This window comes from Charadrius vociferus, unplaced genomic scaffold (assembly GCF_000708025.1).
Source record: "Charadrius vociferus isolate BGI_N301 unplaced genomic scaffold, ASM70802v2 scaffold323, whole genome shotgun sequence".
Classification (NCBI taxonomy): Eukaryota; Metazoa; Chordata; class Aves; order Charadriiformes; family Charadriidae; genus Charadrius; species Charadrius vociferus.
The window spans coordinates 2,044,154-2,068,195 of NW_009647692.1; the positions used below are offsets into that span (position 1 = coordinate 2,044,154).

General features: G+C 40.9%; 1 protein-coding gene across 1 annotated transcript in view; it reads left to right on the forward strand.

The window, feature by feature from the left end:
• SYNRG (synergin, gamma) overlaps positions 1-20,602 on the forward strand; it is a 35,814-nt gene extending 15,212 nt beyond the window's left edge. The window contains 11 exon segments of the mRNA XM_009881460.1: positions 59-177; positions 350-412; positions 2,905-3,861; positions 12,848-13,450; positions 13,807-13,970; positions 14,706-14,759; positions 15,500-15,596; positions 15,880-16,028; positions 18,851-18,961; positions 19,418-19,453; positions 20,471-20,602. Of these exon segments, the coding sequence (XP_009879762.1) occupies positions 59-177; positions 350-412; positions 2,905-3,861; positions 12,848-13,450; positions 13,807-13,970; positions 14,706-14,759; positions 15,500-15,596; positions 15,880-16,028; positions 18,851-18,961; positions 19,418-19,453; positions 20,471-20,602 (2,485 nt within the window).
• Positions 20,603-24,042: the final 3,440 nt, after the last annotated feature.

The window sequence follows — 24,042 nt, forward strand, 5'->3', positions numbered from 1 at the left end:
AAATGTAGATTTCTTATGGATAAATTAAGGAACTTTGCTTTTATCTCTTTGTTTTTAGTGTTCCTTCTTTACTAATGCCACTCCCAGGTAATAAGATGCTCTCAACCACTGATAAGTACGCTGTGTTTAAAGGAATTGCAGCTGAGAAGCCTTCTGAAAGTACAGCTACTTTTGGAGGTAAAGGGAAAAATATGCAACCGCTTTGAGCAATTCATTGCAATATTTCATATATCTTGGTTTTGGCATTGATAATGTTAATATAAAAAATCAGAGAAATGCCACTATAAAATTTACGAAAGAAGTTCCTAATATCTTGGTGTAAATTTATTTCTTTTCTCACATTCAGTAGATTGTGGAGACAAGTATAGTGCTTTCCGTGAGTTAGAACAACCGTCAGAGAGCAAATACTTAGGTAAGCAGTGTGGTTTTTGGAACTGTTTTAATATGCTTTCATGATTATTATTTTATTATTTTTTTTTTTTAGCGATTCTCTATGACCTCCAGAATTTCCATTGCTAGAATTCTAGAATAACGGTGTTTCTGCTCCTCTAAACAACTTAGCAGGAAGTATCTTGAAAAAATAGCACAATATACTGTTAGAACAATCTACAAATTGTACTTCTGGAAGATTGGCATCTCTTTTGGATGCTTCTGAGTTTTATTTTAAAATAATGATAATTGTTCATTTTAAGGAAGGAGTCATGTATTCTTAGAAGACAGAATAAGATGCTTCTGGACAAAATTGCAACTTTTTTCTAGTCTTAGGGCAGATTTTAAACTTTTCATGGTCTCTGCTCTACGAATAAATCTGATCACTTATTTTGAAATTTGTGTTTAATTGTTTTTGATTGGGGAAAGTAAAACCTAGATGGCATCTGAAGTGTAATTTTTTGTAATTACAAAAGCAGAGTCTTCCTAAGCCATTTCCAGAACCATCTATGTTTCATTTATGCAATATAAGTGGTAATCTCATCTTTTTAATCAGATGGGGGGAAAAAACCTCAAACTCGGCTAACTTTCGTATATTAGTAATATGTTTATCTTCTGACTTGTCTACTAATAAATTAATCTGACTTGCACAGAGTTATGTCATATCCAGCATTTTGTTTCATTATTAGAAAACAACTTTAGATTCTAGGATAAAACTGCTTACCTGAGTTCACTCCCATTCCTTATTTTTCAAAGATGGAGTTCTTTTTTTCAGACACTGAGTTTCTGAAACTCCTGTAATGTTGTGTGAGGTTTTGTGCTCAGTACCTCTTCAGGATTAAATGCATGCAATGAAATGAAGTAACATTTTATCTCTTTCCGTACATGCTCTAAAATATAGACAATTACTATATTTGCCTGTAATCCAGGTCTGACCACTCTTAACCCTTTCACCAGCTTACATTTCTAATGGAAAAGTTTGCAATTCATCAGTAAGTTTAGTTTGCTGTGATGTTTTAGTTTTGATCATTGAATAGCAATTTCACGAATATTTGTGTTTTTGCTGGGTGAAGTGAATTGATTTGGAGGGGAGGGAGAATGCAAGAATATATTAGGTATAGTCATGGTCTTTTACTACCATTATAAAGAGTATTCTTTTAAATCTTGGTTTGACTAATTTAAAGTATGACACTGTGTGGTAGGTTAAGAATTAAATGTTAATGTTGTGCTTCTAAAACAGAACAAAATCTCTTTATTGGACACCTGTCTTAAAGTATGAATCAATGCTTTAAAATCAAAAGTAGTCTAAGTATGTACATGCTGGTGAATGGGTTAACTCATTTTTCATGTTTAAAAGAAATTGCTTCATAAAAAAATAATTGTGTATGAACAGGAAGAAACTTGTAAAATAAGTACACCAAACTATTTGATGTCAATTCAGTGAAAACATTGTTACCTAATGTTTAATCAGGTTTAAATTATAATCTGTACATAGTACTACCTTACATTCAGTATGTAGTTGAATTAGAGATCTGCACATCTTACAGTTAATTGTGCTCACTTTCATGTGAAAGTTTGTCTCCAAGCCTCTGAGGAAAAGTGTAATCAGTCTTAGCAGAAGCCAGAAGATGCCCCCGAGTTATATTGCGTTTACTGAAGTTCTGATCACTTGACACTACAGTATGTTTAGGTGAACCCAGCAGAAAGAAAACATGATAGATTAAAATGAGAGCTTAAAAATGTTCTAAAACAACAGGTGAGGATCTCCTCCTTGCATTCTTTTTTGTTTGGGGCTTTGTCTCTTCCACCCGCTAGGTTCCCCATTATGCCCAGTTGGATAAGCTTGTTGGCTGCCTGCCTTCTTTTACGTGAGCTTTTTTCAAAATACCATCAGCCACCGAGCAAGTCCAGTTGGTCTCTTCTATGTTCCCCTTTCAGCTTATCTCCAGGGTTGCTTTTGTCTCGACCCTCTGCTGATGCCCCACAAAGAAACTGCATTTGGGCAATATTTTGAAGGGAGGGTGGGGGAGAATTGCTTGAGTAAGAAGGCAAATACTATATTGGTATAAGTGCAATTCAAGATTACATTCATTGCTTAGCAAATATGGAAGGATGAGGAGGGGAAAAGAACTTACGTGGAAGCTGAATGAGACAATAGTGATCACCTTTGGAATCTATTGGTCATGATGTGTTTTGATATTAACTCAGTGCAAAGGGAGTTTAATATAACTTTGAGGCTATTTGAAGGACTTAAGTGTTTGCTGGAATGAATATTAGAATCGCTGACCTTGAAACTTGTGTGGTTCATAGAAGTTGAGTTTGCAGTTCTATGTGCATCCTGAGGTCTTAATTTAAATAGTTTGCATAAAAACTTCTGACATTGCATGAAATAATTTGCTTGCTTGCATGGTGTGAGTATGATGTATTAGTTGTCACTGCAGTGTCTTACTGTTTTTTCGTTGTTTTTCTTCTCAGGAGATAGCCTTGCAGAATTCAAGCCTGCAGGAACCGACGATGGTTTCACAGATTTTAAAACCGCTGACAGTATCTCGCCATTAGAGCCACCTACAAAAGACAAAACTTAAAAATTCCCTACATCCTTCCCTCCTCTGCCTGTTCAGTCAAAACAGCAAACACAAGCAAAGACCTCTTTGAATCTAGCAGACTTGGATCTCTTTTCCTCTACTGGAGAAAACAAGCAGCCATCCTTTCCACCTGCATTTAATACATCAAAATCGGGCTCCTTTCCTCCACCGCCCCTTCCATCTACCACTGCCCAACCAGCACCCAGCAAAAGTTCAAGCTTAGCTGATGAGTTTGGAGAGTTCAACCTTTTTGGGGAATTTTCTAATTGCGCGTCAGCCAGTGGACAAGATGACTTTGCAGATTTTATGGCTTTCAACAATAGCAGTGGATTTTCTGAACAAAAACCAGATGACAAATACAATGCGTTTAAGCTAGAGGCCGGTCCTGTTCCTCAGTCTGGCTCAACTGCCAGCACGGTGAAGAGTGGGCAGAGTTCTGCCACCGCTGCTACGCCCACCAAATACGATATCTTCAAACAGCTTTCTCTGGAAGGCTCTGGAGCAGGCTTTGAGGAGGCGAAGGACAACACGCTTTCTTCAGTGAAGAGCGATGATGATTTTGCCGACTTTCACTCTAACAAGTTTTCTTCCACGTGCAACAGCGTGGAAAAGTCCCTGGTGGACAAAGTCACAGCTTTCAAGCAGGCCAAAGAAGACTCTGCTTCGGTGAAGTCTCTGGATCTCCCTTCTATTGGTGGCAGCAGTGTTGGCAAGGAGGATTCTGAAGACGCGTTGTCTGTTCAGTTTGACATGAAACTGGCTGATGTGGGAGGAGATCTTAAGCATGTCATGTCTGATAGCTCTTTGGATTTGCCAACAGTTAGTGGCCAGCATCCACCAGCAGCAGGTGAGGAACTGGTTAGATTGCTCTGGTAACGTAGGTGACGGAGATTTCGGTGTTCGTCTGTGTGCTAAATTACAGTATTATGCACTAGTCTTTCAATAGTGAGAGACTTCTAAACCTGTGCAGCCGCTAGCCAACAGCCCCTTAGCAGGGCAGTGTTTCTTTTTAGTCTTAGATGACTATAAATAGATTGAACAGTTTGAACTCCATGCCAGTTTATTTTTGAGATTTGACAACACCGTATTACTGGTACCTGTTAGCTATTGTCACTTAAGGGATTCGAGTGGAAAATTTTCTAATGCAAACAATGTCATTCCATTTATATTAGCAAGATGAATGGCAGAGAGTCTCACTTTAATCTCTTGGTTTCAACAATGCATTTGGCTTGGGGACTTAACCCGCTCTGCGCTTCTAAAAGGGTAGGCAGAACACTAATTTGTGCTGTTAATGAAAAGCTGTCTAATCAACAACACTAGTATATTCCCGTTACAGTGGGGCTTAATCCGTGTAGCCAGTATTTTTGCAGGACTGCAAGTAGAAGTATTGCATACACTTTTTAGAGTTAAAACCCTCATTGGAATAATTGTGCAAAGGGCCTATAATTGTAGTCTTATGATTGGTAACTCTTGGTCCTAAATTTAAAACCATGGGCCTTTTACTGTATCTTTATCAGGTTTTCACCTTCTTTAATTTCCCTTTATGAAAGTACTCCTGAGAGAGTGAATTGACCATCTCCGATCTGATCGCATATCGTAAAACAAATTTCCCAAGTGTCCTGCTTTTTCTTTTCATATGTACATAGGAAGATAAGATGTAGTTAAATGTTCTGTGGCCTTCAATAATACGGGAACTATTACTGTGTTCTAGCGACAAGTATTATGCAGTCAAAGGCTTTCTGAACAGGGGGGAGCATACAAACTGTAAATGTAAAAGCTGTTACTGCAAGAATTGGTTATTTCCATATGAAATATTTCTTCCAGTTTTGCAGCTATGGGTAGAGAAACTACACAGTACTGTAATTTTGCATTATATGATATTTTTAAGTAGGAGAGAGAATTAAGTTGGCAACTTTGACATGGAAGATACTCTATAACAGGGTACAAAATATCAGGAATAATTTATTAGCAGAGACATTTAATTTTCATATTCCTGCTTGGTAAAATTCCAAGTTGAGTGAGCTTTCAAAAACGTAGCACCTATAGTGTATTCTTGAATGTTTACTTTGGTTTTGAAAGCACTTTTTCCTAATATTTTTCTAGCCTCTTTTGGTGGTAGTTTGACTTATGTAGCTCTTCTACAGGATATGAGCCTTTGCCACAGAAATCAGTGATTAATAAATTGCCATTTGTGGCAGGAAAGACTTTTTTGGTTTGTTTAAAGGGGTTAGCCGATCATATGCTTGTTGCTAAACTTTTGAACTCTGAAGTATTAATTAGAAGCTATTTTTATTAAACAAGTCTGTATTCTCCTATGGTGCCAAGCTAGATGTTTTTCCACAGGGAGAGTTTTACTCCGTTTAACTCTGTTTGGATCTCGTAGCGGAGCGTGCTCTTGGATGATCTGTTACGAATACTTCTGTGCTCATGTGTTCCCTTATGTATGTTTGATACATTTCAAGCTATGGACTGCTGATGTTCAAGTCCTTTTTTTTCAGTTTACATAAGTTAAAAAGCAGGTGGTTTTTTTTTTTTACCTCTTAATCTTCTTCGATCTGTAAATCTAATGTCAAAAAGGGACAGTATCCCTTTGTCATCCTCACTGCTGAGAAATGGGAAACTAGTCATGGGGAACCGTATGTTTGCAAGCACCGTGTAACAGCTCCAGTGAAACAGCAGCGGGACAGAGGTGCTGAGAAATGATTTGACTTTTTTGACGTACCGATACAGAGGTCTTTATCCTTTGGCTATCGAGATTTCATGTTGCATAGCGTCCGGGTAGGGGCAGGTAGGTTGCTTACGCTGGGAATCAGAAAGAAATTGTTGAGTTGCTTCCCATCCAACAGACGTTGGTCTCTGAGGGAAGAAAGGTTGTCAGTTTTGCTCTCTCCAAAGGGGATACTGTCTCTTTAAACTTTGCTATAATTCTTTGTGTGGAAGGTAGATTATACTAATGTTGCCTGATTTCTCTTGCATTTACGTCGTATAACCCTTTGAGCATTGGCTGCATGCTGTTAGTTTCAACCAGGCTGCTTCTTTTTAAACCAAATTTATGTTTCACTCCAAGACGAAAGCATTTTAATTAGCACCTAGTCATGTTATATGAACCTAATTTGTTCTGTGTCCTGCCAAACATTGCAGCGAGAGCGTACCCTTGCCCGGGTATTCTCAAAGGGTTATCCATTTGCTGCACTTACAAATCTGTAAAGTACCTTTTTCTTTGGCATTATTGGAGATCTCTGTATATTTTAATCAACTTCAGGTTTTTTGCTGCTTTTCTAATGTCTAATTTCAACTAAACATTTCCTGTGTGAATGTGCCTTCTCAGATCTGCTTTGATATCTCTCTTCTGCAAGTATTGACCTGCATGCTTTCTTCTGATAACGCCCTTACGAGCTCCTATGTATCACTATCTTTTGTGATCTGTAAGTCCTGCTGTGTTAATAAATATTATCTTGGCATATTTTGAAAATGTGGGGATGTGTGTGATTTGTTGCAAACCAGCAGTGTTTCTCTTTTTCCTGAAAAATACAAAGTTTAAAGTTATAGTATCCCCTTGAGGTGGCGGGTGCCTTTCTCTTGCACAGCAGCGTGTGGGTGAGCTTCTTTCTCCTCCTCCAGCGCTTTGACCTCCCTCCCTGTGCACTTCTCAAACTTTACATTTCAGGCTAAACAATATGTTTTAAAAGAGCAGTTTTGGAGAGGGGTTGACTAGAGGAGAGGTGTGGATGGCAAGGTTGTTTCTGTGAGTTGGTTTTGAGGACGTGGTAGTTCAGACTGAAGACAGAAATAATGTTTTCTCTGTCCTGTTGCCTTCTCCTCTGGATTTCCCTGCTGCCAGCCAAGGTTATGATACGGCTTTGTGGAGGGGACCAACTAGAAACTGTGTGGCTATCAAGGCCTTAATGAGTAGGAGCCCATTAAAGAACATTCTCATATTTATTTAGCTAATCTAGAGTGAGTTAATCGGTGCCCCAAAGAAAAGGGCCCTGCTTCCTTTTTCTGTTTGGGAACTCCCAGCTTACTAAATACTGAAGCTTTCAAACATGAATGACAGTGGCAAATTTGTGTCATGTAATTATGTCACTTTGAATTCCTCCAAATCGTGGGCCACTAACAGTTTGGGATTAATGTCAAATTGGCAGACAAAGTAAAAAGCTAAAAATAATTGAGATGTGGAATAAAGTTAAAGCGTTATGCCAGCGCAAACGGAGGTTTTATTGTTCCTTGCTACATGAGCAAAAACCAGACCAGAAACCAGAATATGTTTTGTTGTCTTTATACCAATCTTGAGAGACTTTAAAAGAAAAAAAAAAGAAAAAGAAAAAAAAACCCAACAACACGCCTCTTTCATTCTGGAGAACCAGTAGGTTATGCCTAGCCCTAAAGCTTTTTAAACTGAAAGCTTGAGCATAAACCAGAGACATAATTCTGCAGGGCTCATGCTATTAGTATTTGTTCAGTTAATCATACCTGGAGGAGCGAGAGTAATGTTCATGACTCTGTACTTTATTACATTTTTGTCCAGACTTGACAGTCAAATTCACTCACTTGCTCTCATTTAGTGTAATTCTGCAAATGGAAGAGGTTAACAACACTTGTTTATCCTGTGAAGACCTGTAAGAGGGGAGGGCGCGTGCGTGTTTTCCGAGCGCCGTCCATGCCGAGGCAAAGGGCGCAGAGATGGGGCAGCTGCCGCGGGCTCCTGCGGGGCTGAGCTCAGCCCTCTCTCCACTTCAAGTGCAAGCTCAGGGGGTCTTTATTCTGCTGTGAAACGGTGTTTGGCGTGAAAATTAAAAAATAATTAGCAAATTCTTTAATTCCACAAGGTTTTGAAGGCTTTCCTCTCCTTTTTTCCTTCATTTTAATTTATCTTACAGTCAGCATTCCTGATGGTTTCCACCTTGGCGGTGCTCGATACTGCCATTCTTTCGCGAAAGTAAATTGGAGTAACTCCCTTATCGTTAACGCTGTTCCAGATTTCACCACCTGAGAAATGGGCTTTGAATTTTTCCGATGGCTGATAGGCATGACACAGATAGCAGCAGAACAAACAACCCTCCGTGTTCTTCCAGTTCGCTCTCCGCCTTTGTCAGGTGAAGCCCCACAGGGGTGGTAAGGAGGTGATGCCTCTCCCGGTCCCGTCTGAGCTCTGTGCTCTGGCTGCCGGTGATGCTCCCAGTGAAGAGCTCCGCTTTCGGTGCGTTGATGCTGTTTTGCTGGGAAGAGAACTACCTACCATCTGCATCACCCTAACAATGAAAAAATGACACGAGTTATACTTATTCATCACAATTTAACATAAAATGAAATATAAAGACTTGAAAGTCTCCTATGTTGGTAAAAATCACTAAATATCTTATAATCTTCTGAATTGTCTTCTTCGGTTTTCTTTAGAATATCACTAAGGCTGTCAAGGCTTTTCCTTAAATGATTAAACTGTTGACATTGAAGGCTCCAGCTTGTAAATTGCCTCCAGCCATAATTTAATCCTTGATAGTTGAAATAAATTGTTATAGTTGGCTCAAATGAAGGATGTCAAGTTTTTCTGTAGATGAGATAACATCGGGAAACAGTGTTTTAACTGTATTTCATCCTGTGTCAGTATTCTGGACGTTCCTTGGCAGCTATTGCTCTGCCTCTCTCCAGCAGCTCGTGGCTGGCGTGTATAGCTGTAGCCTTCCTCCGGCGATGAGCAGGCAGGTTGGATGATGGGTTGGGTAGTTCGGAATAGCTGGGAAGTAAACAGTAAATATTGCAAACCTTTTGCTTTGGAAGAAATACAAATTGGGTTTGGTTTCTAAAGCTTTCGGAAACTTACTGCGCTCCAGCATGACACTGTGAAGATCGCTTTTTCCATTCTGAGTTCACTAGAAAATATTTTTAAGGGGAAAAAAAATGCAGTTACGTGATATTGGAATAGATCTGACGTTGATTTTTACAGACACACACGCAGCCATCCCACCCTGCCCCCATCTTTAAGCAACCTGAGAATTTATATCCAGTGTGTTCAACCCGGGGTGTGTTTCGGGGTCTCACCAGCGCAGAGCTGGCGGTGCTAATGACACGTGGCTTTAACTCGATTGCAAGTAAGAGCTTTTGGATTTTTATAACAAAACTAAGAATATAGTTTTATATAGAAAAAGTTATAACAGAACTGTGGTGTTGTTTCTGAAAAACACCACAGAATTGCTACTGAGGTTACAAAGGAATACTGTTTTATGATGTTGTATTTCACTGAAATCTGTTGATATATCTCTTGTGGTCGGATTACAGGATTCCGAACGCATGATCAATTTCAGATTTTTTTTCCTGCTTCGATAGGGAATTTGCTGTATATTCTCCAAAAAATGGTAACTAAGGAATCACTTTTAACCTTACAAAAAAAGATTGCATATCCTCAAAACAAATAACTTCTATAGAATTTTGAATGGATATAGTCTTTGCTCATTTTTTTTGGTAAAATTTGATGATGCTTCTCGTTGGTTCAGATTCTGTTCTTACTAAAAGTTTCCTGAGGAGGAAATGGCGGTAGCTCCATGGCACCCGCCTTTGCTAAGTGTGATGCTTAGTTAGAAGTCATTCTTTTTTTTTTTTTCCACTTAATCATCTCTTGCTTTGAAAAACATATTACTGATACACCTGCATCTTTTTAAATTTTGAATTGCCGTACCAGCAAAAGAAAGCTTTTATTACAGCAGAGGCTGGAACTCCAGCATTTTAACTACAGCGTTTTTATTCCTTAAATGTATTTGTGGTCTTTAAGAAAAAGGCTGTTGGAGGAGCAGTTCTTAACACTGCTTAATAAAACAATCTTTTTGCCAATAATAAAGATACCCACATCACAAAGAGCTCTCTAGGGTCAACCAAGAAGTGCTTTTCACGTGTAAACTGTTTCTTTGCTTATTAGTCCGTGGCGAGTTGCTCTGCTACCTGTCGGGAGGAAAACTCCTCTTTTCATTATGCAGCAAATGTGCTCAGAGCTCCGATAAGCCTTTAGTTGTGCTGTAGCTATGGCAAAGGTTATGATTTTACTTCCTCTGTGCTAAACAACATTGAACTTGTGGCAAATGAGTCTATGAAGTGCAGTGCATGGCACAGCAAAACGTCGGGTTTTTTTTGCAATAGAATAAAAATTCTTATAAAAGATAATTTACCTTAGATTACGGATAGTTACACATACGTTCGTATTTTTCACGCTTGTCAATAAATTGTTTTAGGACTGCTTTAGCCGTAAACACTTTGTCTCGGAAGACGGTATTTTTCCAGTAGTATAATACTCTTAGGAAAGTTGATTCGCCAGAGTAATCCTTTCGTAACTATCCAAATAAGTAATATGTATAGAATTGAACTATTACCTTTCATCCCAGCTCTTACACCGATGTGGATGGGTTTCATGTCTGCGTGAATTCACGTGGAGAATCTTGAATCTTAGTCAGTGAATAATTAAAACATTGTTCTGCCTCCCCTGCCGTGACCTATTGACTGCGGTTCAGGCTTCCCACCGAAGCCTGCGGCTGGTCCTGCCTGTCCCTGAGCCGGCATCCCATCCGGAGGGATACACCGACCCCGTCCTTTCGGATGCGTTTTCCAGTTCAAACTCTTACCAGTTATCAAAGAAATTCTTCACAATAGATTGTGCAGAGCTTCACAGTAGGATCATCACTCTTTCTTTTCATTTCCTGGTGAAGACCGAAACAATAGCGATGCTTAAATCTTTGCTGGGTTTTGGAGTGAACACAAACTGGGGGGGGGGGAAGAGGCTGCCTAGTACACTGTGGTATTTTCAAGATCCCAGGATTAATTACAGCTGGCTAACATTTTGGAGGTTATTCTGGCACTCTTTAATGCTAGCAAAGCTTTCATTTAACTTCTTTAAACAAAACCGTGTGTTTGAGAGCACAAGGTGTGGCTTCTTGTGATAAATTGCCGATCCCTTGCAAGTCAGCTCCTTTTCACCTCGGAGCCTTCTTTCTGTTCAGGTTTGCCCAGAGCAGGTGATTTCATCTCTCGTCTGTTTACCCTTCTGTAAACTGCTCGCTCTACAAGTTTAATATTGGAATGGCACTTTGAAATCTCGCTGTCTATAGGCAAGGCGCTAAGGTTTGTTCCCGAGATGCTGTCATGTGCAAACACAGCAGCTGCAGGAAGCCAGTCCCGTAGGGAGATCAGGTGGATGGCGCACCGTGCCTCGCTGGCCCCTTGCGAAGGGCCTTTTATTGCGGCAGCCATCAAACTCCATCCTTATATTGTATATTTGTTGGGCTTTTTAATTAGCGATGTATGTGGGTCATGCCTGGAAAGCAGCCTAAAGCATAGCGTGCTCTCCCCTTCCAGTAAAATGAATAAACGAAGGCAGAAATGTTCTGTGAAAATGGCTTAATCCTCGGGCTGGTTTGGCTGGATTGAATAAAGAGAGCAGCTGGAAAGTCAGCTTGTTCCCACCCGGGCTCTATGAAACCCAAGTTGCTGCTACCGCGTGCTAGCCAGTTAAGGCCATGATGTTTATCAGAAGAGTTCTCGGCTAAAATGATGCTCAGAGAATATATTTTCTGGTTCGGGTTTGCTTTACCTCGAGACCGTTTGACCCTGGGCACTGAGCAGCGGCTGAATGTCTGATCCAAACTGACAATTGTTAATGCTGGAAAACAAATGCCAAATGTAGTGTAGCAGGGCTTTTTTTTTTTTTTTTTTTTTTCCTCAGTGAAAATAGTACCAGGTTTTCTTTCACAGAGAACAAACTGCAACATTTTTCCTCAAAGAGATAGACATATTGACTTAATGCGGAAAAAAAAATGCCAAATTGTGTGGGGGGGGGTTTTTTTTTTTTTTTTTTTTTTTTTAATGCTTTAATGAAAACTACCCAGCCTCTGGCTCTCTGTGCCTTCGCTGTGGATCAATCTCAGTCTAAACGTGAAAGATCAGTTGAATGAGTAGCGGACAAAGCCCGGCAGACCCCGGTCCCTCTGCCGGCGCCTTTGCTGGCTCTAACGTAAGCACCCGGGCTGTATCTCATACCTGCTCATGGCAGTGAGAAGAACCTATTGGCCCATATAATTGCCAGGTGAGTATAAACGTTTGGAGCTTTCTGCACAATAATTGGATTTTCTCTATATTTAGCTGAATAAATAGTTTGTAAAAGCTAAACCACGATCTTCGCAAATGTTTGTGTCGTTCCTGGAACCTGTGAGTTTGAAGAGTCGGCCGTGCGGCACTGCAGGAACTGTGATAAGCTTAAACGGGATTTCTGTTTCTTAAAAATTCTTGCAGCACGTTTTTACCCGTTATTTGTATCAAAGCATGAATATGAAATTAAAGTGTATTAATACTTTATCGGAGGGAATGGAAAAGTTAGCCTAGTCTTCTGTGTGGTTGGTTTTGATAAGATGAAATAATGCGATGTTTGAGTTGCTGATGTTTACATTTTGATTGTGGATTCTGCAGCCAGCATCAGAAAACTGAACTGGTGATCTGTGCAGTCTGTACTCTCTAGAAACATTTATTTTTATTCTTTTTTTAGCGTTTCTTCACTACCCATAACGGGATGGTGACTTTCAGCTTAAAATATAAGATAATGTTCAAAGGTCAAGGCTTACATTTATTAAATAGAGAGATTTCTGTATCAAACACTGAGGTATTTTTCAGGTTGTTTTTCTGCAAACTCTAGTCTTAAGCCTTGTTGAAACAACAATTCACTGTGTGTCCTTGCAGACTTTAAGACTTCTAGCTGTGTGTCCTTTAAGATTTTTAGCAAGTTGCCATTGTTTTTATACACTGTACAGAGATTTACGTTTGAGCTTCAGCTTCTAATTGCAGGGGTTTGTTTTTCTCAGATATAGATGACTTAAAATGTGCCCCATTTGGAAGCTACAACAGTGGGTCTGCAGTCAGCAGCCTGGCAAGCTATGACTGGTCTGACAAAGAAGACATTCATCAGGGCAAGAAGCTCTCCTCCTTTGTCCAGTCTTCAGGAAGTGGATCCTCTGCGGCTACTTGTGTTCTTCAGAAGAAGGAGACCTTGTTTGGCAGTTCAGAAAACATTACCATGACAACAGTTTCCAAAGTGACAACCTTTTCTAGCGAAGATGCTTTACAGGATGTTTCCTTTGCAGCTTTTGCAAACTTTAAAGACTCCGGACCAATACCCAGCCGTCCAAGTGACGATGACATCGGAGACTTTGGTGATTTTGCAAGACCTTCATCAGAAGCGCAGGATGCAGCAGCCGCAGCTGACACAAATCAAGAGGCAGATTTCCTTGCTAGTGGCGTCTCTTCTGAACTGCAAAGAGAGTCCACAGATGACTTCGGAGAATTCCAAAGTGAAAAGCCAAAAATCAGCAAGTTTGACTTCTTGGTGGCAACTTCCCAAGGCAAGGTGAAATCTAGTGAAGAAATGATCAAGAGTGAGCTGGCTACCTTTGACTTGTCTGTTCAAGGTAAGCCTGCTCAGGCTGGAGGAAGCCCATAATGCACGTGCTTATCAAAGACTAATTTTTCTAATCAAATTATAAATTAGCCAATGGGGATTGTTCCAAAGACTACTGGAAACAAGCTGAATCTTCTCATTGATTGCTGTTGCATTTGGAGCAGGTCTCTTTCTAGAAGAAAAAAAAAATTCTGCCAAAAAATTGTAAGGATTGAGGAACTGGGGAAACTTGCTCCAGTCACTGAGTAAATGGAAGGCTTTGTTCTTCTGGAGTAGTAGTGCATCCCTTGCTACTACTTTATTCATTTTAAATAGCCCATGCCTTTATAAGTAAAAGACTAACTTGTTTGTATCCTGACTTTTTAGGGTCTCATAAAAGGAGCTTAAGCCTAGGTGACCGAGAAATAAGTCGCTCTTCACCTTTACCAGTTTTGGAACAGCCATTTAGAGATCGTTCGAATACTCTGAGCGAGAAGCCGGCTTTGCCTGTCATCAGAGACAAATACAAAGACTTGACTGGGGAAGTTGAGGTAAGGAAGTGTCTGGAATACAAGTGACTCGGCAACGACTGTCATCAGCGGGGTATCGAGGGTATCCCAAGTCTTTGGGACTACAGCTATTTGAAATTCGGGTATGATTCTGAGATGGCATCTGGGTAAGGTTAGATGTTTTGATGGGAGACTGCTCATAAAGGAGGTGTCTTCTCTCCTGTCTTTAAAGTTTTGTGAAGTGGGAAAAAAATGCTGTTGTCTGAAAGTCACTCAGAATCACTTGACCTTGCAGTCTAAGCTTGTAACTGGAAATTAGTTACGACTTAAATCTAATCCCAGCTTTGGCACCGAGACCATTGGCTTTTGGAAAAATGGCTTAACTTTTTTGGCTGTGTGGCAGTTATTTCTCTTGTTCATCTTCAGAATAGATGGTGAAAGGACTCAGATTAAATTCTGCTAATCCCCATTTCTAGAGCAGCAAACCTGTAACAAATGTGTCAGGAGTTGGTATGTGCAACGCAAACTTTTTACCCGTTCATGTATGTCCTTCCTTTTGAAACTAGTTCTGACTCCCAGAAATCAAATTTCAGAGTTCAGGTGCAAAGAGAATATTTAAAGAACGGGGGGAAAAATTAGGAATAGGTATGTTAAAAGTTTACATAGCTAATCTGCACGTAGTCTCTTAAAATGCCTGTTTACTGTTTGTCTGTTGTGATAGGAGAGAGGGAAATGAGTGTAGGAACAAGATTCAGACTGTCCTTTTCTTTCAAATAGGAAAGTGAGAGGTATGCGTATGAGTGGCAGAGATGCTTGGAGAGCGCCCTGCAAGTAAGTGTGTAGTCTCCTCCAAAACCTCTTCCTCCGTCCCGTGGGTACCGCCTCGCTCAGTGTCTGAGACCATACAGGCACAGGAAGGGTGTGAATCAGCCCCGGTGGATTACGGTTTTTAAACCAAAAGCCGTCACGCAGCAGAAGCGTTACCTCCTCAATTTAAGATGCTGTACTAATCTCCCTGTCATTTCTGATTAGTTTGGCTTTTGCCTAAATTTTCAAGTTAACTAGTTAATGGGGTGTTCCTGTGTTTCGGGGGCCCAGTAAGATCTGTTGTTCGGGGTATTGATACCAGCTGGCTCTCCCGCGCTTTTTGAGAAATGGGCTTGTTTAATGTGCTGTGCGGAGGGGCCGTTAATGTTCTGGTAATGGGTATCAGATGTCTCACAGAGATCAATTTTCCTTAAAATTTCTTCTTTGCATTTGAGTATTAGACAGGCAAAACTGTGAACGCAATTATTAAACTAGATAGCAACGCATGCATACTCTTAAAACTATTATTTTGGTAATGAAAATATTTGGGGCAATACTTTAAGGTTTTAAACGTTCATATTTTATTCCTGATCTACTTACAGTGACAGCATGAATGTATAAAAACGTGTGATGGAATATGGCAATTATTTCTTATTTAATTTGCCTCCTCTTTTGTATAATAGTTTCTGTTGGGGACAATCTTGTTCGTAACAATTATGTTATGGTAGGTAACACCATAATTTTATGAAATTCACTTCCACCAGGTCATAAAGAAAGCAAATGATACCTTAAATGGAATAAGTAGTTCATCCGTTTGCACTGAAGTTATCCAGTCTGCTCAAGGCATGGAATATTTACTAGGTATGTTTTAATTTACCGTCTCTCTTATACTGAAAGTTCTCCTCTGAGAAGCAGCAATATATAATCACTCTTTTCAGAATGGTATTTTTTAGCTTAATCTTTGCCTGTACCAAAATAATGAACAACTCTTCTGCTAAATAAATGTAACTACTACTTTGAAATACCCGCCCGTGACTGCCTTTCGTGTGCTGTGCCCATTTTGTGCTATTTCTGAGTTAAGGTTTCAGGAACCTGTGCTTGCAGTGAATTCTCTCCAATCCTCCGCTGTGTTTTCCATCAACAGGGGTTGTTGAAGTCTACAGAGTAACAAAGAGAGTTGAACTGGGTATCAAAGCGACCGCTGTTTGTAGCGAGAAGCTCCAGCAGCTGCTCAAGGATATTGATAAAGTGTGGAACAACCTAATAAGCTTCATGTCACTCGCTGCTTTAACGGTAAGACCAAAAATAAGTCGCAATTACATGTAAAAAGATTTCACGGGGTGTCCTAACTTTACAGTTTGTATTTTTCTCTTGCAAAATGGCAACGTGCTTATTCTTGATACCCAGTTTAAAGCTCCCTGTAAGAAAACTGTTATTTATGTGCAAACATGATGTTACATTACTTAGTGTCTCAATGATTTAGATAATATCCTGTGTGTCTGTGGACCTCTCCAATACGGGAAATTTACTAAAATTTAAGTAAGCCATTTTATGAAGCCGGAATAGCGTGGACATATCGTGTCTTTGTGATGTCCCTGCCATCAGTTTTAATGCTCACAATACAGGAGCACACAGTGTAGCAACACAAGAATAACTAAGCCGTTTTCCTTTCTATCTGCATTTGGAAATGCCGGAGTTTGTTTTGGTTCCTGCTACAGACTAAATAGCTTTTCCTCCTCTGAACAGAACTGCCAGAAACAGCTCCATTGCTCTCAGACAGTCTGGTAGGAGCTTGAGAGCTTTCTACGTAACTGGGCGAGTGTTCCAGGGAGAGATGGTGAGGGGCTGTCTGAGGGGTGGCCTTTAAGAGAAGGAGCATCCCGTGGGAAGGGTCTGCAGAGGAACTGGGAAAAAGAGGGGCACACTGGGGCCAGGTACAGAGTACACACAATTAGAAGGAAAAATAACATCACCTTGCCACTAAATACTTTCCACTTTTTTGTGTGTGTATGTTGCAGGAAATGCGATGTGTAAAATTTCTGTCTTTAACCACAGTAAAACTCATATTTGTAGGGAATCATCTGTCTGTAGGTGCTTGATATAGTCTTGCATAATGGATCCCTTTAACTCAGTATATACCGAAGGAGTCTTTATCTCTCAGTATCAGCACATCGCATCAAGCATCGATAAGCAGATCATTACCATGCTTATGTTTTCACTGAAGGTTTTAGCTTCTGGTTTCCTTCTTCCAATGCAACTATGGCCATTCAAGTTTTTTGCTCCCCAGTAAATGCTCTTTTATAAGTCAGGCCCAGAGTACCGGTCTCTGCTTGAACAAGCCACCCTCGGTGCACCATCATTCCCTGCAAAACAGGTGTTACAGATGATCAGTCCCTTTTCACACACCCCTTACACATTTTAAACCTCTCCAGCACGAGCAGCGGTGGCAGGCAGGTATTTTTGGTGATGTCCTGTGTTGCACAAAGCTTGTCATGATACAAAATTTATACTTCCAGTATTTTACTGCTCGGCAGATGAAGTTGATAGGTGGGGATTCATCTGTTTGAACTCTGGCGTTGTTGATAGTAGCAATCTAAAAAGCTATCAGGATCCTGTCCTGATTTAAGCAAGTGGATTAAAATTTAGTTCTTAAAGTGCTTTTCCTTGCAAGATTACAGGGATTACTTAAACTCCAAAGCTTGACCACATGTTCTCTGAGCTGCAGTGGTCCAGATAAATTTTAAACATATTGAGAGCTGCAAATAGCAACTTCTCCTACACACACAGTACCTCTGACCTTATCGAGGAGACAGGGACTCCTGTAGCTCTCAAACCCATCCCTTTCTGCTTCTCTGCTCCACCTGGGTCACTGGAAGGTGTGGAACCCAAACCTTCTTCCCCTGGTGTTGCAGCCACGGATCCCAAATGATGCAGAAGTGCCAATGAAGTAGAGAGAAGTATTCTAGCTCAGAGGCATGTGCTTGGAAAGGTTAATTTTATCTTTTAAAGGATTTTGTTACAAGGTAATTTTATGCACAGCCTTGTGGTTTTTCACTGCAAATTACAGGATGACCTTCTCATTCGCTTCACTCATGCATTTGGTAAACAAATATTAGCGTGCCTTTATTAATTTGATTGATCTGCTTAAAGATTAAAGGGTGTTTTTTTTCAGGATTCCAATTATTCTCCAGCCATTCAGCAGGGGACCGTGATCGGCATACCTAGAGTGTGGATTAAGAGTACACGTGTTCTAGGATCACACTGTTTTTTTAAGCTTTATGCATTTCTAGTCATTGTTTTTATTTGCACTGCTATCTTCAAGCAAAACTTCAACGGTTTTATACCTTATGCAAAGTTTTAAATTATCTTTTATCTTGTGGCTGAACTGTAAGATTGTGTAGCGGAAAAGCGATTATATTCATTTATTACTTATTTCCAGGCTTATTCTCCCAACCTTTGCCTCTCTTTAACCCGAGCTTGTGTATGGCTGGTGACTTTAATTCTTCTATGCTTTGGTTAACCTTAATATCCCGTTTTGCACTGCTGTGCCATATTCTCGCTGCGGAAAAACCTTCAGAAAGAATAACAACTGTCCTTTTTGGATCAGGCGATAATACGGAATTCCGGACAATAAACACCGATACAGACACCACTTCAAATGCTAACTAGTGAAAGCTGTGCTGGCCCGTGTCTCGTCTCCCTGCAGCTGCACAAATAGTTGTTACATACCACTGTTTATCTTCCGCCAGTTCTTAATACGCCGCAGTTGAAATGTCGCAGCCGCCGCCTGGGCTCTTTCCTCAGAAGTTTCTTCCCCTTTTGATGTGGGAACGGGGAACTTAAGAATTCTTTCCTTTGTAGTCTAACCCTTTTTCAAGGGCTTGAGTGTTATAAAGTAATGCTGATGGAGATTGCATAGCAGGATGCAAATACATACTAATGGCTTTGATTAAATCACGCATCAGTCTATGAGAAAATGTAATATGTCATCCCTGCTGTGTTGCCGGTGTGATACCACGGCTCTTGGGAGCAACCAGTTCGATAATTTTTATCTTGATGTCTGAAACTTCTTCAGTCACTGAAAATGCCTAAATTTTATTGTCTTGTTTCTTTAGCCAGATGAAAACTCACTGGATTTCTCTTCATGTATGCTGCGCCCAGGGATTAAAAATGCCCAAGATCTCGCCTGCGGAGTGTGCCTCCTAAACGTGGATTCAAGAAGTAAAGTAAGGATAAAGGCATCTACTGCTAAACTTATTTTTAATTTACAGTTTGGATTTTCATTTACGCCTTTGGGTGTATTTAAAAAAATCTCATGGCTATAATTTGTAACTGGATGTGGCAAAGGCAAAATCTGATCTACAGATGGGACTCAAATAGTCAATGTCCTACATTCATTGGGCTTTGGGTATGACACATTTGTGGATAAAGGGTTAAGGAGTTAAATTGTTCATAATGGGGAAGAAACTGGGATACTGAGACTTACAAAGTGTATATATTTTATAAAAAATAAAAAGCTGTTAATGACTTTTCTTTATGAAATGCATCTCTGAGGATCACCAGGAGGGGACTATTGCAATTAGCAGAGCTGGGAGGGAATCCCAGGATGTGTACAGAGTAATGCCAACACATTAACATATATCGGCAGGTTTGCTGACTTTTTGGTTTCAACATTATTTCAGAAAGAAGAGAAACCTGTGGAAGAGCTTCCTAGAAAAGTATGAATCTGTAAAAACCATATTCCTTATAGAACCATTCTTAGTTGAGTGTGGAAGGCTGAACTGCTAACTGGCCTTCAGCTGTCATTCTCAATTGTACCAATCATGAATCCCTTTCTTCTAGTCATTTTTTGTGACCGTAACACTTGATCCGATCAACTAACATGCTCTAGAGCCTCCCCTTTGTCTCGTCTGCATGCTTGTACCTTGTGAATAGCTTTCTGGTTCTGTGCTACTTCTGTTGTGTGGTAGAAAATTCACTGCAGTGAGTTTCTGAGTTCGTAGCTGCCTGTGTGTCTGTCGCAGAAGGGGGGGAACTGTAAGGTTTTGGGGGTTTTTTTTGCTACAAATACTGACTTTTGGCTATATGTAGTAGACAATGGCATTTTTAGAAATCTCTGCAGGAAATCCAGGGTGTGGGGAGCAGGGTTAGAATATTTTTTAAATAGGTAGCTGTGAAACACTGCGAAGTATCTCCTAGCAACAAACATCGAGATGTTTTAAGCTTGTTCGTGGCTTCGCACGCTCTGTTCAGAAGCTCCTAATGAAAAGCAGGTTCAATTAACAGAAGCAAGTTAGACCAAATTCAACCTGAAATAACACTAATACCGAGAATTGCACCTGCCTAAATCGCAGCCGAATTTGACCCTGTGAAATAAACACAGTAGCTCTCTACTGGCAGAACAAGCGCTTATCTTGCACGGGCACGTAGCAGAAGTAGAAGATGCATGAAACCAGGTGAGTGAGTTGCCAGGTGTCAGCTCGGACAGCGTGCTAGCAGATGGCTCCCTTAACGCAGGGGGTAACGGGCAAAGTATGCATCAGGTGTGATGGGGCTTTTCTCCACCCGCAAACACTTTGCAGACTAAAATAAAGTATTGTTTACTGGGGGTCTGTTCAGAGTGAGGGGGTCCTACTGTGCTGTGCCATTCTGGGGCAGTATCCGTTTTCCACTCTAGTTTCCAGATCCTGGAGTAGATGAGACTGTCACACTTGTTTCAATTCTTGTTATTTTAGGCCTTTAATTCGGAAACGGATAACTTTAAGCTGGCGTACGGAGGGCACCAATACCACGCAAGCTGTGCAAATTTCTGGATCAACTGTGTGGAGCCAAAACCTCCGGGTCTCATTTTGCCAGACCTGCTCTGAAAGCAGTTGCGCTGAAGATGGAGTAGTAGGTCTAATAACGGGGTAAATTGTGTGATAGGGTAAGTGGGAAGCCTTGAGGTGTGGTGGGTGCTTGAGATGTTTCCGTTTGATTTTTGTACAAGAATGGGTTAAAGCCACTGTCACATGCAAATTGCTTGTGAAGAATTTCACTGGAAATGGCTGGGGTTTCAGAAATAACTAGAAAAAATGGTAGTGTGGCAAAAAATGCGGCATGGCAGTCTTTCTCGAGATGAAAACGGGTTGGTCTTTGTAACAAACCAGTCTGCTCACCAAAGCATAAACCTCTGAGAGAGGCCAGTACCGAGCTTCCAAGAAAAACGGAAGTGCTGGACTGATCTGCGTAGAAGTGACCACTCACATACTTGCAGTACGTATCTGCAAACAAATGTTCTTTAATGTTTTTGGTATATGGACCATGATGTTTTTCTTTAAATGTTTGCTGCTATACTATTACAATGCATACAATGCACGAGGCACAGTAACTTTCAAGGTAAAATGAATTATTGTCTTAGAAGGAAGGAGACTGCGTAGAGCCATTGTATATTTATACTTCCACTGTTCTCTATTGTAAATGATACTGCATTCGTCTGCACAGCTGGTTAGTGCTGGGGGATACGGACTTGAAAAACTTGCTGAAATTTTCCCTGTCATATCTGGAGTACAGGCAGCTGGGTTTTAAAACTTGCCATCTTTGCTACTCTGTTGTAAATGCTGGATAAACTCCTTCCTTGGACTTGGCCCGAACCGCAGGTATGATTTGTTGTGTTTCACCTCCCCCTTTGGTGGTTGTGTGGCTGCGTCACAGTCGAAAATTGGACTCTACTGACCGTGTCCGCTCCTTTTTTGTATGTTATTACCCTTCTCTGGACGGGATGCCTGCGTGTAACTGGTGCAGTGTAGTGCCATCTGTAGTAACGTGTTTCTCTGACTCAGAACTGGCAGCACAAGGTGCCCTTTGGCTCCTGCTCCGGGTGGGTGTGATTTAACACCGAAAGTTGCTCTTCCCAAGCAGGCTGTTGTGTGCCTGCCGTTTCGTTGCTTACGGTGGGTACCGCTCTCTGGACAAAAGGAGGGTGGTACAACAGACTGTCACAAAATGTCACCCACACATGTGAACTACCCGATTCTCTCTTCAGATACAATATCCAGACGACAGTGCAATCAGCTTTAGCGCCAGTCAGAGAATTTTAAGCCTAGTGGGAGCCTCGTGGCGTTACTTGAAGAGCATTACCACTGTACAGTCTTACTCGGTCTGCAGGGAGTGAAGCGGGGTGTGTATCCATCAGGTACAACGTGCTGCTTCATGCTTTGACTTAAGTTTCTCAGATCTCTAGAAAATCTCCCTTCTCTCCGAAGATATCAACAGCTTTTTCCAACTTAATCTTGCCTCCATTATAAGTAGCTGACACTGACCGGTGGTTATTTGCTGAAATAGAAATTACAGTGAGGAAAAAGGCTGCTTTGTATTAAAAAAAAAAAAAAAAAAAAAGGAAAGGCTTAGTTATACTAAACTATTAATTATACCAAATGAAACAATCTTGGCTAATAAGAGTGCTAGGTGTCTGGCCCCTTATTTACACAAATTAAAATAAATCTTCCTGCTGCCTGAAATTAGCTCGTTCATAAAATAAGCAACTTGTGCCTCCAGTCGCAAGCTCAAGCTAATCAAGTGGCAGATTTTCAATAGCGTGACAGTGAGTGCCTGCCTTCTGTTGCCCAGTAATTATCAAAAAAAGGGCAGTTGCTCATTGCTTACTCTCCATTTCATTTATTAGGTGTGAAATAGTTCCAGCAGTCAGCACCATAGCTTTTGACCACAGACATTGTTTTCCATGGTAATTAGGGGCTGCTGTATACGTCGCCAGGGCAAGGACTCCCATTGATGTCTGGGGTCTGCGCAGCGCGAAGCCAGCGCTCGCTTTTGCATACCGCATTACGGAAGCACTTAAGCATTGTCTGACTTCAAGCAAATGCTTCGTCTTGCTGCAAGCGAGGGGACTTCTCAAGTGGTTTGGAGTATCTGGCTGACGCAAATGTTGCTTATGAAATGCTATATTAGGAAAAGGGAGTTTATTGTTAGCGTGGGTTTCCACCGCAGTTCCTCAACACTTAGCTAGATAGGATTTTTTTTTTTTCTAATTAAAAGAGAACGCCACAAATAAAAGAGGCCACAATGTGAAACTTAAAGCAACCAGTATGTCAAAATACAGTACCGGCTATATTGTCATAAAAGCATTTTTCAGGGATGTTTTTCTTGTACTTGTTAATGTACTTGTTAAGGAAGTAGGGTCCCTCTCTAAGATGTATCCCGTGTGTCTTTTGGCCCATAAATCGACATTTACAATTATAATTGCAGCAGAGCTCACTGAAGTATGACACCACTGCTTGCTCGCTCCCTCCAGAAGGGAAAGCAGCAGGCAATATCGCTGTGTTTGTGGCAAGCAGAAAGCGTTCTTCTGAACTGAACACCTTTACGTCATGGGAATACACCGAATGTTTTGCATGTAGATACCCTGGATAAAGGCATTGCACAATGAGGATCATCTCGCTTACATATCCTGCTCATTAAAATGACTCACTGTTGCATTCAGCATCTTCTCCGATATTACATCGCCAGCCAAAGCCCGGTGTCCCTGCAATCTGTATCCAAGGTTACAGTATTTTCTACAGTGCATTGTAACAGACCACGTTCCCCTGCTTCCGTTCCGTACAGGCTAATGGACACGCTGCCTTTCGCTTTGGATGTGTTGAATTTCATAAATGTAACTCCTTTTTCTGCATGTATCTTTTGCTAGGAAAGAAGTGAGAAATGTAGTTTTCTTTTTTTGTTTAATGTATGCGTTCTCTGGAGCTGCCTTGGGATCACCTACAGAAAGTGATTTTTCTATATGTTTGTGTATATTTGGAATTTGAAGAGATTATTTGCTTGGTTATTTAATGTATATATTGCTTTACCCGGTTGTATTCCGTGATGTTTCCGCACTGTCTTCTTGTGGTGCAGTTGTTCCGTGGTGGCAGCAGTGCTGGGGCGCGATCGGACGGCTCCAGCCTGTTCCCTGCCCATCCACTGCCGGGATTTGGTTTGAGGGTCTCCCCGGGCTTGCTGACCCCCGTATTGGCTGGAGCCCCTTGGAGGTTATTCGTGGCATAGGATTTGTTACGTTCTGCACTTGCCCGTTCCGCTGACTTTCCCTCTCTGGCCGCAGCTTCTCTTCACCTGGGTTTGTTTTGAGCAGCGCCTTCCTTGAGATTTGTGCGGTATATACGAAGTGATGGTGAAGTTCAACCCAAGGCTGGGCAGAAGCTCATGAAAACCCAAGGAATGCTCCAATTTCTACTTAGCTACGTGTCAGATTAATTAAACTTGAAGCAAAACCGGCCTTTTCAATAAAAGCTGCTATTGTACAAACTACTTTTTC